This window comes from Schistocerca piceifrons, chromosome 3, assembly GCF_021461385.2.
Source record: "Schistocerca piceifrons isolate TAMUIC-IGC-003096 chromosome 3, iqSchPice1.1, whole genome shotgun sequence".
In the NCBI taxonomy this organism is placed as follows: Eukaryota; Metazoa; Arthropoda; class Insecta; order Orthoptera; family Acrididae; genus Schistocerca; species Schistocerca piceifrons.
Genome location: NC_060140.1, coordinates 796,096,505 through 796,123,332, shown reverse-complemented (window position 1 = coordinate 796,123,332; position 26,828 = coordinate 796,096,505). Strand labels below are relative to the sequence as shown.

The window sequence follows — 26,828 nt, the reverse complement described above, 5'->3', positions numbered from 1 at the left end:
AGCAACAAACAGCCGTGTGGTACTAGGTAATTTGTCTCCTAATGCTGTGAGGATGTGTAAAATGCAACTGACGAGGGCTACACACTTGGATGCTTATGGAATTTTATGGGTGTCAACCTTTTGAGATATTCCATTGCGTCATGACGGGTAGCGAAATGAAATACGAGCCTGTTAAGCAGATACAGGACTTGTAATTAGTCAAGGATTAGATTCAGTTGTGGCGTGTATTCTGAAGAAAAGATATTTGTGGTTGCCAATTGAGTTCTCCTCCGCTCGAGATAATGTCTGGTGAAGTTGGAGGACAATCTGATAGTATGGGCATGGAGGGGAACTATTCTTTGTACAGGGTGTCCAACCAGAGTTCGGACTTTGGTGAGTACGACATGGCGGGCGACATCATCTACAACGCGTTCGTGCAGGCGCTGTTCTGCGTGGTGTACACGACCATCTTCGTGCTGGGCCTGGCGGGCAACGCGCTGGTCGTGGTGGTGGTGGCGCGCAACCGCGCAATGCACACCGTGACGAACGTGTTCATCGGCAACCTGGCGCTGTCGGACGTGCTGCTGTGCGCGCTGTGCGTGCCCTTCACGCCGCTCTACACCTTCCTGGGCAGCTGGGTGTTCGGCGGCGCGCTGTGCCGCGCCGTCGTGCTCGCGCAGGGCACCAGCGTCTACACGTCGACGCTGACGCTGACGAGCATCGCGGTCGACCGCTTCTTCGTGATCGTGCACCCGTTCCGGCCGCGCATGCGCCTCTCGACGTGCGCCTGGTCGCTGGCCGGCATCTGGCTGTTCTCTGCGCTGGCCACGCTGCCCTACGGCCTGTACACGGTGCTGCGCGCCGAGCACGGCTACTACTACTGCGAGGAGAGCTGGCCGTCGGAGAGGGCGCGCCTCGCCTACGGCGCCGTCACCGCCGCCGCCCAGTTCGCGCTGCCCTTCGCCGTCTCCGCCTTCTGCTACGTGCGCGTCTCGCTGCGCCTGGGCCGGCGCGCGCGCCACAAACCCGGCTGCCGCTCGGCGCGCAGAGACGACGCCGACCGCGAGCGCAAGCGCCGCACCAACCGCATGCTCGTCGCCATGGTCGCCATCTTCGGCCTGTCCTGGATGCCGCTCACCCTGCTCAACCTCGCCAACGACGTCTTCACCTCGTTCGGCACCTGGCGCTACTTCAACCTCTGCTTCTTCCTGGTGCACGCGCTCGCCATGAGCTCCACCTGCTACAACCCGTTCCTCTACGCCTGGATGAACGAGAACTTCCGCAAGGAGTTCCGCCGCGTTCTGCCCTGCTTCAGACCGGAGGGTACAGCCGACCACGCCGCTCTGGGACCACGGCCGTCGTGTGCACCTACTGGTAAAACGCAGGACTCGCTGTTGCCCGCGGCGACGACGACGGCACAGCAGCACCGCGACACTCCTCTAGATGTCAAAGATGGCGCTCTTCCCGTGGCCTCTAGCGACTCCGCCACATACTCTGTCCATACGAGCGAGGTTCGTCTACAGATCCAGCAAGGAGAGCAGATGGTCCAGGACAACGATCACCTCCTTGATTCTCGTATCTAGGTGAGTAAGCACTTTACTGTCTCATTCAATATTAGTAAGATGTAACATCGCCCTGTCCGCTACTTGTGGTCTCGCGGTAGCGTTCTCGCTTTCCGAGCACGGGGTCCCGGGTGCGATTCCCGGTGGCGTCAGGGATTTTTCTTGCCTCGAGATGACTGGGTGTTGTTGTGTCATCTTCATCATCATCATTCATCCCCATTACGGTCGGAGGAAGGCAATGGTAAACCACCTCCACTAGGACCTTCCCTAGTACGGCGGTGCGGCTCTCCCGCATCGTTCCCCTACGCTCCGCCACGGAGTGTGCGACTTCATCATCAACATCGCCTTCTGAGGAAGACCCAGCATTCCCCGTGTGCGTATTTATTCCAGTCTTCTCCTGATCCATCATTTCCTTCCCACCTCTAAGTTCGTCTCCTAGTCCTGCCTCAAACTTCATCTCCTCTTCCCCATTTAAGTTCATCTGCTCTAGCTCATAAATCAATCTCCTCCACCCCGCTCACTCTGTCCACCTCTTCCTCTCCCTCACACTGTCAATGTGTTCTTCCCCCTAAGGTGTGCGACGTCATGCACAATGGTAAGGAGAGGTGGTCTCCATAACGGTGAGGCAAATTTCGCTGTAGGAAAGCTGGACAGGAGCACAAATTATTAGCAAAGAGAATATTTACTTAACATGTATTTCTTGGATTGTACGAGGACTCATTACAAATAATACAGCAAGGAACAGAGTCCAGCTGTCAATGTCACAAGGAAGAGGCTCCAAGCACAGGTGGGCTGCGTCGCTGCTACTGACAGAGGTCTCTCGTAGTACGGAGCCACTAGAGCTGTGGCTCACAGGGTGCCCACTGTTGGGACCGCCAGATCCCATGTGACCGCTGTTGACTTCAGATGGTAACTTCTGAGCCGCTATCGATACGTGGTACCACGCTCTCGCTCTCTCTATTCATTTCCTTCTCCTCTTCTCTTTGTTAATTTCATCTTCTTCCCTTTCTCTGTCCATTTCCTCCTCCCTCTCTCTCTCTCTCTGTGTCCACCTTCTCCACCCACCGCCGCTATCTGTGTCCAACTCCTCCTCTCCACTCTCTGTCCATTTCCTCCTTCCCACGCCCTCTGAGCCATCCCTACTGAAATAGCTTGTTGGTGGTGTCACCCCATCAGTATGCCTTCCCAGGTACTAAATAATATGCGTACCAAGTTTGGTTGAATTCGATACAGGGACTCAAGAGGTTCTTACCTGCCACTTTGTCAGAGTAAGCACATGTCACATATATTTCACGTACATGTAAAACATGCCATATATATTGCTACACATATGATAACAGTATCAGTAGCTAATATCGCCCTGCACTTTCGTTTTCACGCAGCTCAATGTTTATAATGTTATATCTCCTGAAGAGTGTATAGTACAGTGATGTAATTTTTCAGACACGTTCAGTGTTTATGATATTATGTCTCCTGAACTATGTGTAGTACAATGATACAAACACATCAAAAAAAAGTTTTGCATCACCTCGGTTCCGAGAGTTCCGGAACCTGTACAGAAAATTGGAATAGAGATCAAAACCAACATCATTTCCACCCTTTTTATTTCTCGTGAAAACCACACATTGCATGTTGTACCACCATACAGCGAGACCTTCAGAGGTGGTGGTCCAGATTGCTTTAGACATCGGTACCTCTAATACCCAGCAGCACGACCTCTTACATTGATGCGTGCTTGTATTTGTCGTGACGTACTATCCACAATTTCATCAAAGCACTGTTGGTCCAGGTTGTCCCCTCCCTCAACGGCGATTCGCCTACTTCCCTCAGTGTGGTTGGTCGGTCATGTCGTCCATAAGCAGACCTTTTCAATCTATCCAGGCATGTTCGATAGGGTTCATGTCTGGAGAACATGCTGACCACTCTAGTCGAGCGATGTCGCTATCCTGAAGAAAGTCATTCGCCAGATGTGAATGAAGGGCGCGCGAATTTTCGTCCATGAAGACAAATGCCTCGCCACTATGCTGCCGATATGGTTGCACTATCGGTCGGAGGTTGGCATTCACGTATCGTACAGCCCTCACGGCACCTTCCATTACCACCAGCGGCGTACGTCGGCCCCACACAATGCCACTCCAAAACAGCAGCAAACCGCCACCTTGGTGCACTTGCTGGACAGTGTGTCTAAGGCTTTCAACCTGTCCGGTTCAAATGGTTCAAATGGCTCTGAGCACTATGGGACTCAACATCTGAGGTCATCAGTCACCTAGAACTTAGAACTAATTAAACCTAACTAACCGAAGGACATCACAGATATCCATGCCCGAGGCAGGATTCGAACCTGCGATCGTAGCGGCCGCGCGGTTCCAGCCTGACGCGCCTAGAACCATTCGGCCACACCGGCTGCCAACCTCTGCGGGTTGCCCCCAAACACGTCTCCGACGATTGCCTGGTTGAAGGCTTATGCGACACTCATCGGTGAAGAGAACGTGATGCAAATCCTGAGCGGTATATTTGGCATGTTTCTAGAATTAAATTTTCTCTCTACACCGGAGTGTGCACTGATATGAAACTTCCTGGCAGATTAAAACTGTGTGCCGGACCGAGACTCGAACTCGGGACCTTAGCCTTTCGCGGGCAAGTGCTCTACCAACTCAGCTACCCAAGCACGACTCGCGCCCCGTCCTCACAGCTTTACTTCTGCCAGTACCTCGTCTCCTACCTTCCAAACTTTACAGAAGCTCTCCTGCGAACCTTGCAGCTGTAGAGTGAAAGTTTCATTCTAGGAACATCTCCCAGGCTGTGGCTCAGCCATGTCTCCGCAATATCCTTTCTTTCAGGAGTGCTAGTTCTGCAAGGTTCGCAGGAGAGCTTCTGTAAAGTTTGGAAGGTAGGAGACGAGGTACTGGCAGAAGTAAAGCTGTGAGGACGGGGCATGAGTCGTGCTTGGGTAGCTCAGTTGGTAGAGCACTTGCCAGCGAAAGGCAAAGGTCCCGAGTTCGAGTCACGGTCCGGCACACAGCTTTAATCTGCCAGGAAGATTCATTTGGCATGTTGTTTGTCCCATCTGTACCGCGCTCCATAGTGTCGTGGCTGCAAAGATGGGGCTCGCCATGGACGTCGGGAGTGAAGCTGCGCATCATGCAGCCTATTGCGCACAGTTTGAGTCGTAACACGATGTCCTGTGGCTGCATGAAAAGCATCTTTCATCGTTGTGGCATTGCTGTCAGGGTTCCTCCGAGTCACAATCCCTACGTAGCGGTCATCCACTGCACTAGTAGCCCTTGGACGGCCTGAGCGAGGCATGTAATCCACAGTTCCTGTCTCCCTATATGTCCTCCATGTCCGAACAACATCGCTTTGATTCACTCCGAGACGCCTGGACACTTCCCTTGTTGAGAGCCCTTCCTGGCACAAAGTAAAAGTGCGGACGCGATCGAACATCGGTAATGAGCGTCTAGGCATGGTTGAAATACAGACAACACGATCGGTGTACCTCTTTCCTGGTGGAATGACTGGAACTGATAGGCTGTCGTACTCCCTCCGTCTAATATGTGCTGCTCATGCTTGGTTGCTTACATCTTTGGTCGAGTTTAGTGACATTTCTGAACGGTCAAAGCGACTGCGTCTGTGATACAATATCCATAGTCAACGTCTATCTTCAGGAGTTCTGGGAACCAGGGTGATGCAGAACTTTTTTTGGTGTGTGTAATTTTGTAAGTACATTCAGCGGCAGCTGCAGATACTGTCCACGAAATTTGTTGATAAGAGAGTTAGTAGAAAAAATAAAATAAATTTGGAACGGCTTGCATGACATGGTTGTTTTTCATGCATCTCAGTGTTTATGACGTTATATGTTCTGAACTATGCGTCGCACGATGATATATACGTTTGTAGGTACATTGAGTGGCAGTTGTGAATACTGTCTGGGAAATTTGTTGTAAATAGATTTAGTAATAAAAAGAAAATAAATTAAAAACTTCATGCATGATGCCGCAGTTTTACTGCATGGAACACCGAAAAATGTAGTAACAGAACTTTCTTTTCTTTTCATCATTTTGTGGTCGTTGTCAGCGAGAACAATTTTCGTAAGGGTTTGAAATTGTGTGCCAGTTTTATTGCAAGTCACTAAGTGTACTCATTCTGAAATAGTCGATGAATAAAGTCCAGGAATTCGGGCGTCATAATATACTCTTGTTTTCCACCCTCAACTGCGCCCCTTCGTTAGGTACATGGTTCTTACCCCACGGCGATTCTTTCCAGACAGTAAATAACATGTTCACCAAGTTTGGTTGAAATCTGTGCCGATGTCTATTAGGCGATGTGGAAGATACATAAGTACATGTACACATACATACATATGCACATCCATTAGTGTAATGTGTATTGATTATACTGGTTATTTTAACGGGCTTGATCGCAGTAAAGTAGGGCTATGGATGTCTAGTGGATAGAGCACTAGGCTCCGTGCCTGCAGGTCCTGGGTTCAGTGCTGGATATGGGTGGGGACTTTCCCTCGTCCGAGTCCGTCCAGACTAGCCCCAGACCCACTCATCTAGCTGTCAAAATAAGCACCGGACCTCTTTCCTGGGGATAAAGTACGGGTGAGTCACTTACTTGTTGCTCCTCCCTGTCCTAGCACCAGGGCGCTCCACTCTACTTACATTCAGGACGATACTCCGGTAAGGGGGCTACGTCACATTCTTTACCTTTAGCTGATCGCAATAAAATTTAAACTTGATATTTATCGGTTCGAGGTGACTGGCAATCATCCTGCTTTCTTTTATTTATTGCTGTACATCAATAGCAGGTCGTTACAGTCTACAGATTTCATATTTATTTCACTTTCATTTTGTATATACAATGTTAAAATCTACAGCGAAATTCAACAGCTAAATCAACAGAAAAAAAGTCGAATCAAAAGAATGCAAGACGACTGAAGTGAAAGTAAAGGAAAATCTCACCACCACAAGACTTCTGTCCGTACTCCCTTTAAGTGGTATTCGGCAATGCTTACACCAGAATTTGTAACTAAGAGTAGTGTTGACTACAAAAGCATTGGTACGTACTGTAACTTGACAATATTAAACGGCTGGTAAACCCATGTCTCTTAGTGTACCAGCAGCACACTTATCGCTGACCGTCCTTTTAATACCGACCAGTTGCACTTAGTATCGATGTTGTCGTGATAAAGAGTCTACAATGATACCAATTCTAGTGTAAGTATGTTCTGAGGAGTGGTAGTCATCAAGCTGTAGTTATATTTTCTTGCGATCGATACTATTAAAATGTGTAATAACTCATCCAATGTTTAAAAAAATAACAGAAGTATATTTTCTTTGGGGATAAGTCATTCGTCAACATCAACGTAAGCCTCTTTAAAATTGTCTCAAGTAGATATTGCACACTTATTACAGCGCTGACTTTTAGGACTCGATCTGTAGGATAGCTTTTAGTCGTCTCCGAGATGCGTTTTTAATCTTACCTATACTGGGACAGGACAGTGCTTTCTGAATCCCCTTTCTTTTTAGTAGCAAAAAGCAGTTACAGGCAGCCTTGTTTTGGGGAACACAGAGTCTCTAGCATCATTGCTGTATTGCTTTTGGCCAAAAAAATTCACGAAAAAACTGCTAAATACGTGCACGTGCATTATCGTGGAGTATAAGTTATGAATTGTTCTGCCATAAACCCCGATCTTGACGCAGACGTCGTTTATCTTATAATCAGTACTCCTTGTTGACCGTTACATCTTGTACCAGCTCATGCTGCTCTGTGCTATTAAAAACAAAAAAGTCAGCGAGCATAAACTTCACAATTGCCCTCATTTATTGAGCTTTCCCGGTCTTAGTGATCCCAAATGCTTCCACTGACGCGGTTAAGCCTTAGTTTCGACGTCACATCCATAAAACTCTGTTTCATCATCTGTTATGACCCGTTTCAGTAGTTCTGCGTCGTTGATTACTTCACCTAGCGTTTTCTGACCAATCCGCAGTTTGAAATTAAACAATTGTAGAAGACTTTTTGCTATCACAGTTCTCCACTTATGGTATTACATACAACAGCAGAAAAAAATTAATGGAAAGAGCCCACTGGTAGGCTAACATCATGAGCAACATCTCAGGTTGAAATCTGCCGATCGGCCATAGCTACACTGCGCAACACAATTAAGGGATCACTTTTTAGAAACTCCGTGATTGTCTCCCACTGCGACGCTTAAGTTCGAAATATTGCTCGTACTTCAATGCGAAATGCTTTTAATAATTTCCACAACGAAATTCTGTCTCGAAATCTGGCAGAAAACCCAAAGAGATTCTGGTCATACATAAAGCACACCAGTGGCGAAACACAATCAATACCTTCACTGCGCGATAACAACGGTGAAGTCACTGATGACAGTGCCACTAAAGCAGAGTTATTAAACACGGTTTTCCGGAACTCCTTCACCAAAGAAGACGAAGTAAATATTCCTGAATTCCAATCAAGAACACCTGCCAAGATGAGATACATAGAAGTAGATATCCTCGGTGTAATAAAGCAGCTTAAATCACTTAATAAAGGCAAACCCTCCGGTCCAGATTGTATACTTGTCAGGTTCCTCTCAGAGTATGCTGATAAAATAGCTCCATATTTAGCGATTATATACAACCAATCGCTCATAGAAAGAGCCGTACCTAAAGACTGGAAAATTGGTCAAGTCACACGAATACCCAAAAAGGGAAGTAGGAGTAATCCGCTGAATTACGGGCCTATATCACTAACGTCGATTTGCACTAGGGTTTTAGAACATATACTGCATTAGAACATTATTAAGTACCTCGAAGTAAACGATTTATTGACATGTAGTCAGCACGGATTCAGAATATATCGTTCTTGTGAAACACAACTAGCACTTTATACTCATGAAGTATTAAGTGCTGTCAACGGGGAATGTCAAATTGATTCCATATTAGGTTTCCAGAAGGCTTTCGACACAGTTCCTCACAAGCGTATTCTAATCAAACTGCATGCCTACAGAGCATCGCCTGAGTTGTGCGACTGGATTCGTGATTTCCTGTCAGAAATGTCTCAGTTCGTAGTAATAGACGGAAAGTCATCGAGTAAAACAGAAGTAATATCCGGCGTTCCCCAAGGAATTGTTATAGGCCCTGTATTGTTCCTGATCTATATTAACGACATAGGAGACAATCTGAGTAGCCGCCTTAGATTGATTGCAGATGATGCTGTTACTTACCGTCATCAGATGATCAAAACGACTTGCAAAATGATTTAGATAAGATATCTGTATGGTGCGAAAAGTGGCAATTGACCCTGAATAAAGAAAAGTGTGATGTTATTCACATGAGTTCTAAACGAAATCAGCTACATTTTGATTACGCCATAAGTCACACAGATCTGAGGGCTGAAAATTCAACTAAATATTTAGGGATTAGAATTACAAATACCTATATTGGAAAGATCACATAGATAGTATTGTAAGTAGAGCAAACCAAAGACTGCGATTCATTGGCAGAACACTTAGAAGGTGCGACAGGTCTACCAAAGAGACTACTTACACTACTCTTGTCCGCCCTATTCTGGAGTATTGCTGTGCGGTGTGGGATTCGCATCGGGTGGGACTGACGGATGACATCGAAAATGTACAAAGAAGGGCAGCTCTTTTTGTCCTATCGCAAAATAAAGGAGTCAGTGTCACAGACATGATACGTGAATTGGAGTGACAATCATTAAAAGAAAGGCGATTTTCGTTACGACGGGAATTTCTCATGAAATTTCAATCACCCGTTTTCTCCTCCGATTGCGATAACATTCTGTTAGCACCCACCTACATAGGGAGAAATGATCACCATGATAAAATAAATCAGGGCTCGCACAGAAAACATTAAGTGCTCGTTTCTGCCGCGTGCCTTTCGAGAGTGGAACGGTACAGAGACAACATGAAGGTGATTCATTGAACCCTCTGGCAGGCACTTTATTGGAATAGCAGAGTAATCACGTTGATGGCTCAAAAGTCCTTACAACCTTCCTCTGCAACATTGCAAAAGATTGGCGTCCTGCTACGTCACCCTCGGATTCGGTGACGTTTCAAAAGCAAGGATTCAACACATGCGAAAAACGCCACAGCTAAGAATTTCATGTATGGTGTGAGGTGGATGAATGATGTCACATTCGCAACAAATTTCACCACAATTCTGCCCAACGCCATCGTGGCCGTGGATGCCCTAGGAAAAAATTTCATACACACCGCCGCTTAATTAGACTCGAGAAGGTCGCAGAACGTTCCATAAATGGCTTCAATCGAACCACACCTTCTCTGGTGTTCATTAACTCACATTTCGCAGAGGAAAGCGACTTTTCGCAGTGTTTTGAGCAACAGGACAACGTTCTTGGCGAAGTTCAACACTGCTTACAGGCCATGCTCTTCTAAGGCCATCGTGGGACTGCAATCCCTTTGAATGTGATCTGACCTGTTTGGAGTGTTGCGCAGCCGAAATTTTGAGCTCTGGTGTACATCGCGGAACCACTAGAGGCCGTTCAAAATGATTCGACAAGATTTGAATACGATCCAAGGCAGCTAAGTGTGTTTATGTTTCTTCAACTGTCTTCATTCGCACCTCACGTGACGTGCTCATTGGGGATGGGAGTGTGGGGAGGGAAGGTGTAAAATGAACACACGCGTGAGTAAAACAGGAAAGGTCCCACTAATACCCCCCCCCCCCCCCCCCCCGGTTCGGAAACACTCTCGATGTCACCAGCATACCTTTATTGCACCTTTAAAAACGTGCCTGTACAGAGACGTGAACATCCATTCACCAGAATGGCTCTCCGCTGCTGCTCTATCGCCTGAAGTCATGCATGCAGAGAGTAAGGGGTGTCGCAGGGGTGTATTTCGTTCACCATTTCGTCGGCTGATGTGCTGACGGGTCCAAGGCTGCCGGCACCTTTGTGGTATTCACGGCCTTCTTCGAAGCGGTTATAACACTCTTAAAGTAACTGTTTTATTCAAAGCAGTATTTAACTTTCCTCAAATTTAGCAGCACTTTATTCCGTTTTTAAAGCAGTACTAGCTTTTTTCAGTCGGGGCCTTCGTCGGTTTATGCTCATGTCACATATACTGCACAGGTGGATTCTCTGCCGTTTTACACCTTATGACGCAACAGTGGATGTTAAATTTATCCGTTGTGTTCAGCTGGTTGGTATTATATTTGGTCCCGAAACACACAGACGAGATTATTGGTTCGCTGGAGTGCTCATTTTCGGAACCTGGTTGACGCACTGTACATTGCAAGTGAGAGGCAAAATCCTCTTCATCTTTATGAATCATCGACAGTTAAATAAATGCGGAAAAAAAATAGCAACAGGTTGCTTAAGAACATTTTTACTATTGCCCTCTTGTTACCCCCGTCCCCATCCTTATGAGTGGGGGTGTATTACTCCCACCGTAGTTCTGTACAAATAATGACCCATTCAAATACCTGATTTTCTCGAAATTGCTCCAGGCATCCCTGCGTTGTGCTTTTAATGTCAGCCCTTGTCCGCATCTCGTGGTCGTGCGGTAGCGTTCTCGCTTCCCACGCCCGGGTTCCAGGGTTCGATTCCCGGCGGGGTCAGGGATTTTCTCTGCCTCGTGATGACTGGGCGTTGTGTGACGTCCTTAGGTTAGTTAAGTTTAAGTAATTTAAAGTTCTAGGGGACTGATGACCATAGATGTTAAGTCCCATAGTGCTCAGAGCCATTTTTGTCAGCCCTTTTCACTTCCGCCGTCAGCTGTACGGTTCCTAGGGTAGTCTGACTCTCACAGTAATTTATACAACTGTTTTTTCCATGGCTAGTAGAAACTGCTTCAGACATTAGAGATGTGCACTGATACGTCACTGTCTTTACACCACCCCACCCCACCACTACGCACAGACACGCACCCACCCACCCACCCACACACACACACACACACACACACACACACACAGACACACACACACACACACACACACACACACACATGCATATGCACGTTTCTAGCGACGAATCTTCTTCACACACACACACACACACACACACACACTTCTAGGGGCGGCTCAAATGGCTCTGAGCACTACATCTAGATCTACATGACTACTCTGCAATTCACATTTAACTGCTTGGCAGAGGGTTCATCGAACCACAATCATACTATCTCTCTACCATTCCACTCTCGAACAGCGCGCGGGAAAAACGAACACCTAGACCTTTCCGTTCGAGCTCTGATTTCTCTTATTTTATTTTGATGATCATTCCTACCTATGTAGGTTGGGCTCAACAAAATATTTTCGCATTCGGAAGAGAAAGTTGGTGACTGAAATTTTGTAAATAGATCTCGCTGCGACGAAAAACGTCTTTGCTTTAATGACTTCCATCACAACTCGCGTATCTTATCTACCACACTCTCTCCCCTATTACGTGATAATACAAAACGAGCTGCCCTTTTTTGCACCCTTTCTATGTCCTCCGTCAATCCCACCTGGTAAGGATCCCACACCGCGCAGCAATATTCTATCAGGACGAACGAGTGTAGTGTAAGCTGTCTCTTTAGTAGAGTTGTTGCATCTTCTAAGTGTCCTGCCAATGAAACGCAGCCTTTGGCTCGCCTTCCCCACAATATTATCTATGTGGTCTTTCCAACTGAAGTTGTTCGTAATTTACTCGATGATTTGCCGTCTATTACTACGAACTGCGACCTTCCTGCCAGGAAATCACGAATCCAGTCGCACAACTGAGACAATACCCCATAGGCCCGCAGCTTGATTAGAAGTCGCTTCTGAGGAACGGTGTCAAAAGCCTTCCGGAAATCCAGAAATACGGAATCAACCTGAGATCCCCTGTCGATAGCAGCCATTACTTCGTGCGAATAAAGAGCTAGCTGCGTTGCACAAGAACGATGTTTTCTGAAACCATGCTGCTTACGTATCAATAGATCGTTCCCTTCGAGGTTATTCGTAATGTCTGAATACAGTATATGCTCCAAAACCCTGCTGCAAACCGACGTCAATGATATAGGTCTGTAGTTCGATGGATTACTCCTACTACTCTTCTTAAACACCGGTGCGACCTGCGCAGTTTTCCAATCTGTAGGTACAGACCTATCGGTGAGTGAGCGGTTGTATGTAATTGCTAAGTAGGGAGCTATTGTATCAGCGTAATCTGAAAGGAACCTAATCGGTATACCATCTGGACCTGAAGACTTGCCCGTATCAAGCGATTTGAGTTGCTTCGCAACCCCTAAGGTATCTACTTCTAAGAAACTCATGCTAGCAGCTGTTCGTGTTTCAAATTCTGGAATATTCCATTCGTCTTCCCTGGTGAAGGAATTTCGGAAAACTGCGTTCAATAACTCCGCTTTAGCGGTACAGTCGTCGGTAACAGTACCATCGGCACTGCGCAGCGAAGGTATTGACTGCGTCTTGCCGCTTGTGTACTTTACATACGACCAGAATTTCTTCGGATTTTCTGCCAAATTTCGAGACAATGTTTAGTTGTGGAACCTATTAAAGGCATCTCGCATTGAAGTCCGTGCCAAATTTCGCGCGTCTGTAAATTTTAGCCAATCTTCGGGATTTCACGTTCTTCTGAACTTCGCATGCTTTTTCCGTTGCCTCTGCACAGCGTTCGGACCTGATTTGTGTACCATGGGGGATCAGTTCCATCTCTTACCAATTTATGAGGTATGAATCTCTCAATTGCTGTTGCTACTATATCTTTCAATTTGAGCAACATCTCGTCTACATTTGCATAGTCAGTTCGGAAGGAATGGAGATTGTCTCTTAGGAAGGCTTCTAGTGGCACTTTATCCGCATTTTTAAATAAAATTATTTTGCGTTTGTTTCTGGTGGATTTGGAAGAAACGGTATTGAGCCTAGCTACAACGACCCTGTGATCAGTAATCCCTGTATCATTCATGATGCTCTCTATTAGCTCTGGATTGTTGGTGGCTAAGAGGTCAAGTGTGTTTTCGCAACCATTTGCAATTCGCGTGGGTTCGTGGACTAACTGCTCGAAATAATTTTCGGAGAAATAATTTAGGACAATCTCGGAAGATGTTTTCTGCCCACCACCGGTTTTGAACAAGTATTTTTGCTAACATATCGAGGGAAGGTTGAAGTCCCCGCCAACTATAACCGTATGAGTGGGGTATTTATTTGTTACGAGACTCAAATTTTCTCTGAACTGTTCGGCAACTATATCACCGGAGTGTGGGAGTCCGTAGAAGGAGCAAATTACTAACTTAGTTCGGCTGTTAAGTATAACCTCTACCCATACCAATTCGCACGGAGTATCTACTTCGACTACACTACAAGATAAACCACTACTGACAGACACAAACACTCCACCACCAATTCTGCCTAACCTATCTTTCCTTAACACCGTCTGAGACTTCGTAAAAATATCTGCAGAACTTATTTCAGGTTTTAGCCAGATTTCTATACCTATAACGATTTCAGCTTCTGTGCTTTCTATTAGCGCTTGTAGCTCAGGGGCTTTCCCAGCACAACAACAACAATTTACAACAACAATTCCGACTGTTCCTTGATCCAAGCACGCCCTGTATTTGCCATGCACCCTTTGAGATTGCAGCCCACCCCGTACTTTCCCGAGGCCTTCTAACCTAAAAAACCGCCCAGTCCACGCCACACAGCCTCCGCTACCCGTGAAGCCGCCAGCTGAGTGTAGTGAACTCCTGACCTATTCAGCGGAACCCGAAACCCCACCACCCTATGGCGCAAGTCAAGGAATCTGCAGCCAACACGGTCGCAAAACCGTCTGAGCCTCTGATTCAGACCCTCCACCCGGCTCTGCACCAAAGGTCCGCAGTCGGTTCTGTCAACGATGCTGCAGATGGTGAGCTCTGCCTTCATCTCGTAAGCTAGACCGGCAGCCTTCACCAAATCAGATAGCCGCTGGAATCCAGAGAGAATTTCCTGAGATCCAAAGCGACACACGTCATTAGTGCCGACATGTGCCACCACCTGCAGCTGGCTGCACCCTGTGCTCTTCATGGCATCCGGAAGGACCCTTTCCACATCAGAAATGACTCCACCCGGAATGCACACGGAGTGCACACAGAATTTCTTCCCCTCCATAGCCGCCATATCTCCAAGGGGCCCCATTACGCGCCTAGCATTGGAGCTCCCAACTACCAATAAGCCCACCCTCTGCGATTGCTCGGACCTTGAAGGCTGAGAATCATCCTCTGAAACAGGGCAGACAGCTGTATATGGCTCAGCCAGAGACAGTGCCTGAAACCTGTTTGTCAGACGCACCGGGGAGGCTTTCTTATCAGCCTCCGGGGACGTCTTTCGTTGCCTGTCACGCCTTGGAACGACCTCCCAATCAACCACAGGCGAGGGCTCAGCCCCACTGCGGGCAGCAACCGGGGCAACCACAGCGGGACGAGGTTGACATCCCCATGATACCCAAGTCCGGCTCCTCACAGTGGTGCCCATTGGCAACAGCCTCAAGCTGCGCGGCGGAAGTCAGCGCCGCTTGCAGCTGTGAGCGAAGGAATGCCAACTCAGCCCTCATCCGGACACAGCAATCACAGTCCCTGTCCATTCTAATCGATGTTGAACAACGGTTACTGAAAGACGATTCCGTTCCTAGACAACGCAAGGAAAACACGCAAATAATGTATGAATTAACCTGTACAAATGCCTAACGACTGCGCTACAATCTGCCTGAATTTACGATTACAGTAACTAGACCTCGAAATTACACCTCCTATACGAAACTCACACGAAATTTAAGTAAGAATCTACGAAGTAAACACTAAAGCGCGATGCTACAACTCTCAAATACTATAATACGCCCGAAATTTATGAATTAAACAATGCAAGTACCCAAAAACACGCAAAGAAATTAAGAATTAAACTATGCAACAGATAAGTAAGCCAGGGGTATACGACTTGCTTCTGCAGCTGCTTATCCAACGGCGGCAGGGAGCACACTATGGGACTCAACTTCTGAGGTCATCAGTCCCCTAGAACTTAGAACTACTTAAACCTAACTAACCTAAAGACAACACACACATCCATGCCCGAGGCAGGATTCGAACCTGCGACCGTAGCGGTCTCGCGGTTCCAGACTGTAGGGCCTAGAACCGCACGACCACTCCGGCCGGCTCTAGGGGCGGAACTTCATTAGGTCACGAAAGACTCTAGTGACTATAATTCGACTATGGATTCGATACTGATGACGTTTGATACCGAATTTTTACATACGGCTTTCATGTCTACCCCCACATCCAGGGATTGCAAGTATTTGTATAATACCCACGCAGGATTCTTATACATGGGCCTATAACACAAATAATGAGTCATGTTTGTACAACATTTGGTTGAAATTGCTCCAGAGATTCCCCAGTTACGCTTTCTGCAGCAGGTAATTTACGCCTGTAGACGTTGTGACTCAATCTGTCAAGTACAGCCGTCGTATTGGCACTTCAACCGCTCAGGCGATGATCTGCGTTAATGTTTGTTCGTCACCTCATTTTCACTGAAGGTAGGTGTTTCTAGCCTCTACATACATAATCTGGAAGCCACCGTATGATCTATGGCGGAAACCACATTGTACCACCACATGTTCCTTCCTTTCCTCTTCCCTCTTCCTGAAATTCATCAGGGGAAAAACTACTGCCTATTCGAATATACCCCCTTACGAAATCAATTATCTGTTGTTTTGTACTCGTGATCCTTTGGCGAAACGTGCATAGATAGCAGTAGAATCTTACTGCAGTCAGCTGCAAATGTGTGTTCCACATTCTCAATAGTGCTTCGTAAATACAGTATCATCTTCCGCCGGCCGGAGTAGCCGAGCGGTTCTAGGCGCTACAGTCTGGAACCGCGAGACCGCTACGGTCGCAGGCTCGAATCCTGCCTCGGGCATGGATATGTGTGATGTCCTTAGGTTAGTTAGGTTTAAGTATTCTAAGTTCTAGGGGACTGATGACCTAAGCAGTTAAGTCCCATAGTGCTCAGAGCCATTTGAACCATTTTGAACCGTTTCCGTCCCATTAGTGGCAGCTCTTAGGTTCAGTATTTAAAATTCACTTCTCCCACACTTTGCTTTATAGAAGGTGACGTGTTTCGAAAAACTATTCTTCCTTCATTATTCATCTGTTAAGCATATTTTAGGTACATGGTGTGTTATGTCCAGATTCTGATTTGTGACAATTACTTTTGTTTGTGCTAATCTGATCTTTAGTTGTGGTTCAGTTATAATATTAATGTGCTGTTAGAACTTCCATCTTTATTTCACACGAAATGTAAATTCGGCATGGTACTTTCGAAACTTGAAGATAATGCTGTGTAATAAGTCGTTACATTCTGAGTTGTAATGTTTTTCTACTTTGATAGATTAACAGACGAACTTACTATTTTAACGGGTATCATGATCCATATAACTGAAGACTCTGAGCTACGGTTTGATAAAAACTGTCCCATGGCTACAACATTCATTTTAGTTTAAATTAATTTTAGTGCTGCATGATGTCATGGCAGAACTTGTGTCTAGTCGTGTGGAAGTCACACGTTGGAAATATCACCACATGTATCACTCACAAGCACATAAAAACAGAATGTAGATACACTTTTGATATCAGCGCCATAATAGAAAACGGGATGCCAAATCGAGAAAATAACCGTCGGATAATCATAGTTATGAGATACACCGTTGGGGAGCTAAGGCTACGTTGCTTTGCGTAACTGAAGGTAATTTTTTTCCAGCACATTCACAACAATTTCAAAATTAAATTACCATTTTAAGCTGTCGCCGGGCACTCCACGTCTACTAGACTAATAAGTTTAAAAGTTAAAAGAGAAGTTACGCAGAGTACTTCAAAATTAAAATACAGTGACGTCATAAAACAAGGCAGAAGCCGTGGTCCCTTCCACCACTGCGGAAACCACATTGTCAAAGAATTTACATGAGAAAGGCGCTGCTTGTTGAAGTGAGTCCCCAGATGAACTTATAACTAAGTATTGAAGTGCAGCTGGCATTCTCCAAAAAATTAAAAAAAACCATTAGTTGATAAAATGATTAAAAGTGTATCACCAAGTCTGAAAGTAACGTATTTCGTAGCATAGACGTTATGTATCTGTAGCAGGTAGGTACATTACATACGAGCACAACAGTATAACAGCACGCTATAAACCATTCAAATTTTACTAAGGAACAGAGACTGGCAACGATCTTGCTGCTGAACGAAATTTGTGAAATTTATTCGAAAGTCCGGAATATTTCTGACAGGAAATGCATTATGTCTGCAGATATTACCTCCTGGTGAGACACGAAAATTTGTGCGGACTGGGAGTCGAACCCAGATTTTCCGCTTGTCGCGATTGGTCACGTTGACGACTTAGGTTATGCGAGTACACATCCGGGACCTACGCAGACTTCCATGTCATACTTTCTACGATCCCAGCAATCGCAACTTTACTTCGATTCCCGCCACAGAGTTCCAAGGAGACCAACGTATTCAACGTCAGTATTATGACCATTTACAAACCTTTTTCGTTCGGTGACTGACACGACATTTACTTTTGTGCCTCTGGGTAGCCTGAAAATATGACGACAATTTGTTAGGGTTTTATGAGAGGTCTCATAATACGATTCTTCTACGGTAATCGTTGGAGGCTTCATGCATTTTTCTTTTGGCACCCAAACATGTTTTCTTTGGCATCTCTTTATCTATAACCCTATTCTCTGCCTTACATCTACTGTGCAATGGATACTGTTTAATTGGAAGTTTATCTATATAGACTGCATACCATGGAGGATCTCTTCCATTGCCAGCTCTTCTCCTAGTTACGCGTCTATCCAGAGCTTGACCAGAAATTTTTATAAACGTGAGCTTCAGATCTTCTTCACATTCCTGCCAAGATTGGAACGTCTTCAATTCCTCCTTCACCAATGAACCTACCGCCTCTTCGTCTAGTTTAGTGGACATGAAAATATTTTTGTTTGTTTTAATGTCATTATTACTTTGGTAAGTATTGTTACTACAGACATCTCATGATAACGCGGACATTTTCAAAGAGTTATAGTCTATTTCTTGCCTTTAGGTGTGATACATTTTTTTATGAATAGCGTTTTGAACTATCTGCTCTAGGTGGTTTTCAGATGAGGCAATTTTTATTGTTTCCTTAGATACCTTGTCACACAAACCACATATTTCTTTGTACAAGTCCGCTGGTTTGATGCGCCCTCTCATGAATTACCGTAGTGCCAACCTCTTCTTCTCTGAGTAGCGTTTGCACAAACGTCCTCAACTATTTGTTGGGTATATTCAAATTTGTGTATTTTCCTCTAGCTTTCGCGCTCTACTGTTCCTTCGTGTACTATGGATATTACTCCCTGATGTCATAACACATGTCCTATCATTTCTCCCCTACTTCTTCAAATAGTTTCCTCATGCTGCTCTCCTCGCCAATTCTACAAAGATCCTTCTCATTTCTTACCCTTAAATAGTAAAATAATGCGAGTTGGTATATTTAGTGACCTCTCTAAGGCATTTGGCTCTATGAAGCACAGTATTCTTCCAGATAAATAGAGGTTCTAGGGACTGATGGTATAGCCAACCAATGGATAATGCCACATCTAACCAGAAGAATGCTGAAAGTTGCACTTAAAATTGAAGCAATATAGTCCAGGAACATAATTCTGCGTGGGGAGGAATCAAGTAAGGGGTTCCCAAGGGTTCAATCTTAGGTCCACTACTGTTCCTAAAACATGTAATTGATCTTCCGTCTAATATGCGACAAGCAGAGTCCTTTTTTGTTTTTTGCATATGTCACCAGTATTGTAATCAGGCAAGCATACGTACACGACAGAAGAAATGGTAAGCAAAATTATTAAAAGTATCATTGACTGGTTTTCTGCGAATGGTCTCACCCTAAATTTTAAAAAAGATACAAAGTATTCAGTTCTGCACATCGAGAGGTACTACGCCAATGGTAAGTGTAACGCATGGTGCGGAAATAATAAACAGGATGGAAACTTCAACATTCTTGCAGGTCCATATTGATTAGAATTTAAATTGAAAAAAAAAAAAGAAAAACACACTTCAGAACTCCTAAAACAACTTAGTTCACATTAGCTCTTGGAATCTGGCAAATTTTGGCAAGAGGCAGATTAGTAAGCTGACATATCTTGCACATTATCATTCGGTATCGTCATAAGGAGTAATGTTCAGCGTAACTAATCCTTAAGAAACAAAGTCTTCATTACACAAAAACATGCTGTAAGAATAATATGTGGTGCTCACCCATGACCATCTTGTAGACATATGTTTAAGGTGTTTGGCATTCCGACTACTGTTTCACAGTATGATTATTCCTTCATGAAGTTTGTTGTAAATAATCTACTAAATTTGAAAAATGACAATGAAGTGCATAATTACAAAACCAGAGGGATAAATGACTTTCATTACTCCACATTAAAGTTGTCTTTAGCACAAAAAGGTGGGGGGGGGGGGGGAGGGAAAGGGGCACAATGCTGCAACAAAAATTTTTTACTAATTACCCAGTGATATAAAATATCTGACAGACAGCAAAGTAAAATTTGATAACAAACTTAAAATTTGATAACAAACTTAGAAGGTCTCTCCTTGACAACTCCTTCTATTCCATAGAAGAATTTCTATTACTGTAATGTGTAAAAGGTTGTGGGTAGGAATTACTAACTCACATCTGTATTTTTTGTTTTGTTTTTTGTTTTTGAAGAAAAAACCTTAGAATGTTCAGAAAGTAGTACTCTGTACAAATTAATTGGGGATGTGAATGTAAAATGACTTTTTGCACATCATTACCAGCAGTCGTGCAAAATGATCCATGAAACATGTAACTAACTAACTAACTAATAAGTTCACCTAATTCGAAGCACCCTTCTGCAGTATCACATCTGTAACGCCGTGAACCTCTTTTTACATACATACATATTCAGAAATTTCTTGCTCATATTAAGGACGATATTTAATGCTAATACACATTTGACTAGGTATGCCCGCTTGGCTGTGTGGGTATGTTTCTCATGTTCTCCTGCCTTCGACCGTCATGCGTTATTTTGTTTCACTTCATCTTATTCGTAGTCACCGATTTCATCGCCAAATTTATTTATTATACTTCTCATTATTTTCGTCTTTCTTCTATTTGCTCTCAACCCATAGGGTGTGCTCAATAGACAGTTCGTCGCGTTCCTCCAATCCATCTTCACTAATAATGAAGATAATAATACCATCAGCGAGTCTTATCATCGATTCCTTTCACCCTGGATTCTAACTCCACTCCTGATCCTTCTTTCTTTTACTTCCGTTATTGCTTCTCTGATGTTTAGATTGAATATTAGGGGAGAAATGTCACATCTCTGTCTTTACATCTTATACCCCTTCTAATTTGAGCACTTAATTCTTGGTTGCGGCGATACTTAACTCTTCTTTCTTGGTACTGGTACACACTGAATGTTGCCCGTCTTTCCTTGTGAATTTCGAACATCTTGCACCATTTTACGTTGTCGGTCACTTTTCATATTTGACAAAGCCAATGAATGAGTCTTGACTGTTGTTCGTTATCTATCTGATCCTCATCGTACTTTTCCAGTTTTTTTTATGTATTATTATGGATGAGCCATTCGTTGAACTGATTGCAAGATAGTTCTACCCTTGCTGACTTCGGAATTGAGGGGATGATATTCTGCCGAAATTTTTCACCGAACGTCGGTTTGCCTTATCTGTATGTAGGAGCAGACCTACCAACGATCATTTCTTGTAATATTTCTTCACATTTTTCCTGCAACCAAACTGTCTTGGCCTATCTCGCTGACTGACGCTACTGTATTTCTGTCTTTGCCTAATTTCTTTTTTACTATGTTCTTTCGCCGATCAGTTGAATGACTGCTTGTGTTACCCAAGCTATTTTCAAAACTACCTTCCTTGTACCTACTTTACTCTATCCAGCTTCTGGTAGTGTTCTTTTCAGAGAGGATCATTCCCCTTCAAAGTGAACTTACTGTTACGCTATTCATCATCGCGGTATCTACAGCCTTAGGGAAAAACGCACGTCGCCCTTCCTAAGTACTTCAGTGTCTCACTTCTTTTTATGTTGACACTTCTGGGGACATTCTTGTTATCTTCAGACTACTCTTCATCAATCCTAAATTATAAATTGAGTGTATATCTGCTTCAAGATATGTCCTACAATCCGATATCTTACACTCCTGGAAATTGAAATAAGAACACAGAACACCGTGAATTCATTGTCCCAGAAGGGGAAACTTTATTGACACATTCCTGGGGTCAGATACATCACATGATCACACTGACGGAACCACAGGCACATAGACACAGGCAACAGAGCATGCACAATGTCGGCACTAGTACAGTGTATATCCACCTTTCGCAGCAATGCAGGCTGCTATTCTCCCATGGAGACGATCGTAGAGATGCTGGATGTAGTCCTGTGGAACGGCTTGCCATGCCATTTCCACCTGGCGCCTCAGTTGGACCAGCGTTCGTGCTGGACGTGCAGACCGCGTGAGACGACGCTTCATCCAGTCCCAAACATGCTCAATGGGGGACAGATCCGGAGATCTTGCTGGCCAGGGTAGTTGACTTACACCTCCTAGAGCACGATGGGTGGCACGGGTTACATGCGGACGTGCATTGTCCTGTTGGAACAGCAAGTTCCCTTGCCGGTCTAGGAATGGTAGAACGATGGGTTCGATGACGGTTTGGATGTACAGTGCACTATTCAGTGTCCCCTCGACGATCACCAGTGGTGTACGGCCAGTGTAGGAGATCGCTCCCCACACCATGATGCCGGGTGTTGGCCCTGTATGCCTCAGTCGTATGCAGTCCTGATTGTGGCGCTCACCTGCACGGCGCCAAACACGCATACGACCATCATTGGCACCAAGGCAGAAGCGACTCTCATCGCTGAAGACGACACGTCTGCATTCGTCCCTCCATTCACGCCTGTCGCAACACCACTGGAGGCGGGCTGCACGATGTTGGGGCGTGAGCGGAAGACGGCCCAACGGTGTGCGGGACCGTAGCCCAGCTTCATGGAGACGGTTGCGAATGGTCCTCGCCGATACCCCAGGAGCAACAGTGTCCCTAATTTGCTGGGAAGTGGCGGTGCGGTCCCCTACGGCACTGCGTAGGATCCTACGGTCTTGGCGTGCATCCGTGCGTCGCTGCGGTCCGGTCCCAGGTCGACGGGCACGTGCACCTTCCGTCGACCACTGGCGACAACATCGATGTACTGTGGAGACCTCACGCCCCACGTGTTGAGCAATTCGGCGGTACGTCCACCCGGCCTCCCGCATGCCCACTATACGCCCTCGCTCAAAGTCCGTCAACTGCACATACGGTTCACGCCCACGCTGTCGCGGCATGCTACCAGTGTTAAAGACTGCGATGGAGCTCCGTATGCCACGGCAAACTGGCTGACACTGACGGCGGCGGTGCACAAATGCTGCGCAGCTAGCGCCATTCGACGGCCAACACCGCGGTTCCTGGTGTGTCCGCTGTGCCGTGCGTGTGATCATTGCTTGTACAGCCCTCTCGCAGTGTCCGGAGCAAGTATGGTGGGTCTGACACACCGGTGTCAATGTGTTCTTTTTTCCATTTCTAGGAGTGTATATGTAAACTCTGATTAACGATAACGTAATCCAAATGGTTTCGTCCCATATTTAATGGCTTCCTCTTGCGATTTTTGAAAAGTGTATTCGTAGTTACCTCATGAAATTTATTGCAGGACTCAATCTACCTCTTTTATCATTTCTCTTACCGAGCTCACGCTCCCTAATAACTCTTTCTTCTACTCCCCACGATTGTTCACCTCTCTTTACACGTTCAACGTATACCGTATATTACCCCTTGTTACAGTTACGTCGACATGTGTGCCTCAGCTATTTTTGTTGGCATTGGTATGCTGTCGATTCTGAGGAGAAACATCCTATAACGCTATCTTGACTGTAACTCACACTCTGCCTTACTTTCCCATTTACGACTAACCCTACTCCTATTACACAATTTTCTGCTGCTTATATGCGTCTGATCATAAATCCTTAATTTCCTCCCAATTCACACTACTAAAAAAAAAATCTCCGTCCGAAAGAGCCTTAAATCCCAACGGTACCAGGCGAAACTGGATGCGGATATGGAGAGGCATGTGGTCAGCACATCGCTCTCCCAGCCGTTGTCAGGTTTTGTGGCTGGAGCCCCTACTTCCCAATAAACTAGCTCCTCAAATGACCTCACAAGGGCTGAGTGCGTCCCGCTTGCCAGCAGCGCCCTGCAGACCGGACGGTCACCCATCCAAGTTCTACCCAAGCCAGACAGTGCCTAGCTTCGGTGATCTAAGGGGTACCGTCGTTACCCCTGCGTCAAGGCCGTTGGTGTCACATAATTGATGCCCATTATAAATAGATTGAGGTATGGCATTTGCTTTTTCAGATTTTCTAGCTTCCCTACCACCTCCTCATTTCACGCACTCAACGCTGATAGAATGTTACCCTTTTGCAGGTTATTTTCCTACCTCTTGTCAGTACCCTCCCAGAGACCTGAATGGGGGACCAATCTTGAATTTTTTCCAGTGGAGAGATCATCACGACAGTCTTTCAGTTACGGGCCACGTTATACGTCTTTAATCCATTGATTAGTGATTACCTTTGCTTTCTTCATCTTCATGCCATTGATAAAGCTGATTCTCTCAGCCTTTCCACTATCCTCTTTGACAAGGCCGTTTTGCAGAGAGTTCGAACATCCTGATTCCAGAACTCTTCAGCCACCATTTCTGATGTTCTTTTCTCCAATATTTAAGTAATTGCTGGGATCGAACCAGAGATCCAGGAAGTTTCAGTTACTAGCCAGAGACGCTTCCGCAAGATCGCGGCGACCACTTACAATACTGTATTTATCCCACTCAATTATTACGTCGTTTAAGCGTCCGCCATTTCTCACAGTATGGTTAGGGAAAGTTGGTAATAACGGGCTGATGTTTTATCGAAAGTTTTTCAATCACTAAGACTTTTATCGTCCTTTGGGAGCCATTTCTTTTGATCGTACACTAATTATTTGGCATCTACTACAGCTGTCATTATATGTACTGGATGGAGAGATGCTCAACTACAAGCATTACCCTTAGGTGCACTCCCCACATACCGGATTCAATATCATAACCAATGCTGATATGTCGCTAACAACAGTCAACAGACGTTAGTTGAACTTCTTTATTGCATTACTTGTTTCATTTGTAGCCCCTAACCAGATTATCTATCAAAAAATGTTTCGTAAGAAGTGGTAAGCAACTGGTAGTAAAGATCGTTACATGATACACAAATATACGTCAGACATTAAAAAGTAGGTAGGTAGTACAAAGCATCCATAAAATGTAACAAAGATGATGGAACAATTTCAGACGCACTTAGTGTGGCAACTACAACATCACAATTGTACCCACTACTGTTAAGCATACAAGAACAACGTCAGTACACATTTGAAGGAAATGCTGCCTCTAAAAATTATAAGTAATAGCCGCCAACGCCAGACGGTGTGCCGACCTGTGGTGCTGCAGAAGACCACGGAAGAAATTTGTATTTTTATTTATATTTATTCGTTACTTTTAACTGCGGAATTTCGTGAGTAATTAAAATGAAACCAAGGAAACAACCATTCAAGTGTGAGTGGCAACCAACAAATGCATGACAAAAGTAAGTAAAATAGTAAAAACAATGTTATGTAAGCAATCACCAGTGGTGTTAAAAAGAAATGATGAAGTTTAAATGTGAGAATATTTATGTAAAAGATATACTACTAAGAGACCCAAAGTAATAAAGCCGATAATACAACATGAATCTGCTAAAACATAAATGAACACAGTTGTGTATTAGTTCCACATATGCATGGAGATGCACTAAAGCTATGAATCTGATGTGTCTCGCCCATTCATAATTCAAGAAACAACGGCAGCTGATGCAAATACATACAACACATACTAATAACAACCAATTCAATAAATTACCGAACTAGATTGGGTACAATTTTTTTTAAACTAATTCAATACTACTATAAAGTGTTATTTTATACGCAACAGAAAGCAAAGACGAATAACAATAAAATTAAATGATTGTCTGCTGATGAATGTAAACTGAGTAAGGGTGAAAGGAGACTGGTAAATGAACCATCAAATCATTAAAAGTATCAAAAAACTTGTGCCTGCTACTTACCACTTGTTCACTGATGACAGCCTCTGAGTCGGGTCGCCGATGCACGTAATTTTCCAAATAATTGAGCATGTCGAGGTCCATACACTTAAATTTAATATGCAAAATGTGGCAAGTAATACCACTGGTAATAACTGAAATTTTTAAATTTTTTCGAGCTAGGACTCTTATTTTTATGTTTTTTTTTAGTTTATGGGTCTTTTTTACTGTGAAACAAGGGCTTTAAGCTTTCTTCCTCTTGATGAGGGTGCGAAGTATTTATCATTTCCGATGTATCAAATTGTGTCTTGGCATCGAACACGAAGGGGGCGTCTGATATTTGAGAACTCTGCTCTGCCAACTAAATCAGCCGAGTACGTTTCACAGATCAGCTCAAACTTCGAGTCGTTCATTTGTTCCTCTCTGTCTTCTGTTAGCTGTAATGTGTCACTACCACAGACAACGTAAGACTAACATCTATTAAAGAACGCATGAAGTGAGAACCATTCCCTAAGTTATCACGTTGCCACTAGGGAATATCCTACTCAGAAGTTTGTGTGGAACTACGAGAAGCCATATCAAAGTTTGAGTCATTTTGTGAGAAGTGTTTGTATGGCTGAATGTAATTTTCTTTGGGTGCAGAAGGCTCCTGAACAGTTTCGATGTGTTTTACCTTGTTACAGATGAGCACTCAGTTCCATCTTTTATCTTCATTACGAGATTACTCTCTCGGAATGCTCTATACTACTTCTGGAATATGTTTATGGGTTTTCGATCAACATGACTTTGTATCACTCCCACGCTGTAATAGATAGTGAGCAAAGGGCAGCAAGGTATTAGAATTTGTTTTCCTGAATGACGATTTTAGTCTTTTTTTTCGTACAGCTTGATATCGACAGGTCGTCTTGTTTCTGTAACGGCCCTTTTGTAATAAAATATGAAACTTGATACTCGTAAATTGCTTAAGTTTTTATCTAAGGAAACAAAATATTTAGTCTGTCCTTCGTTGGTATGTGCGAAATATAGATAAGGGAGCAATCGAAGTAAGGCTAAGTATCG

At 44.7% G+C, this 26,828-nt stretch overlaps 1 protein-coding gene across 1 annotated transcript in view; it reads left to right on the top strand.

Moving 5' to 3' along the window:
- Positions 1–281: 281 nt before the first annotated feature.
- LOC124789071 (prolactin-releasing peptide receptor-like) overlaps positions 282–26,828 on the top strand; it is a 256,192-nt gene continuing 229,645 nt past the window's right edge. Inside the window, exon 1 of the mRNA XM_047256363.1 lies at positions 282–1,562. Within this exon, the coding sequence (XP_047112319.1) occupies positions 282–1,562 (1,281 nt within the window). The remainder of the gene's footprint in view (positions 1,563–26,828) is intronic.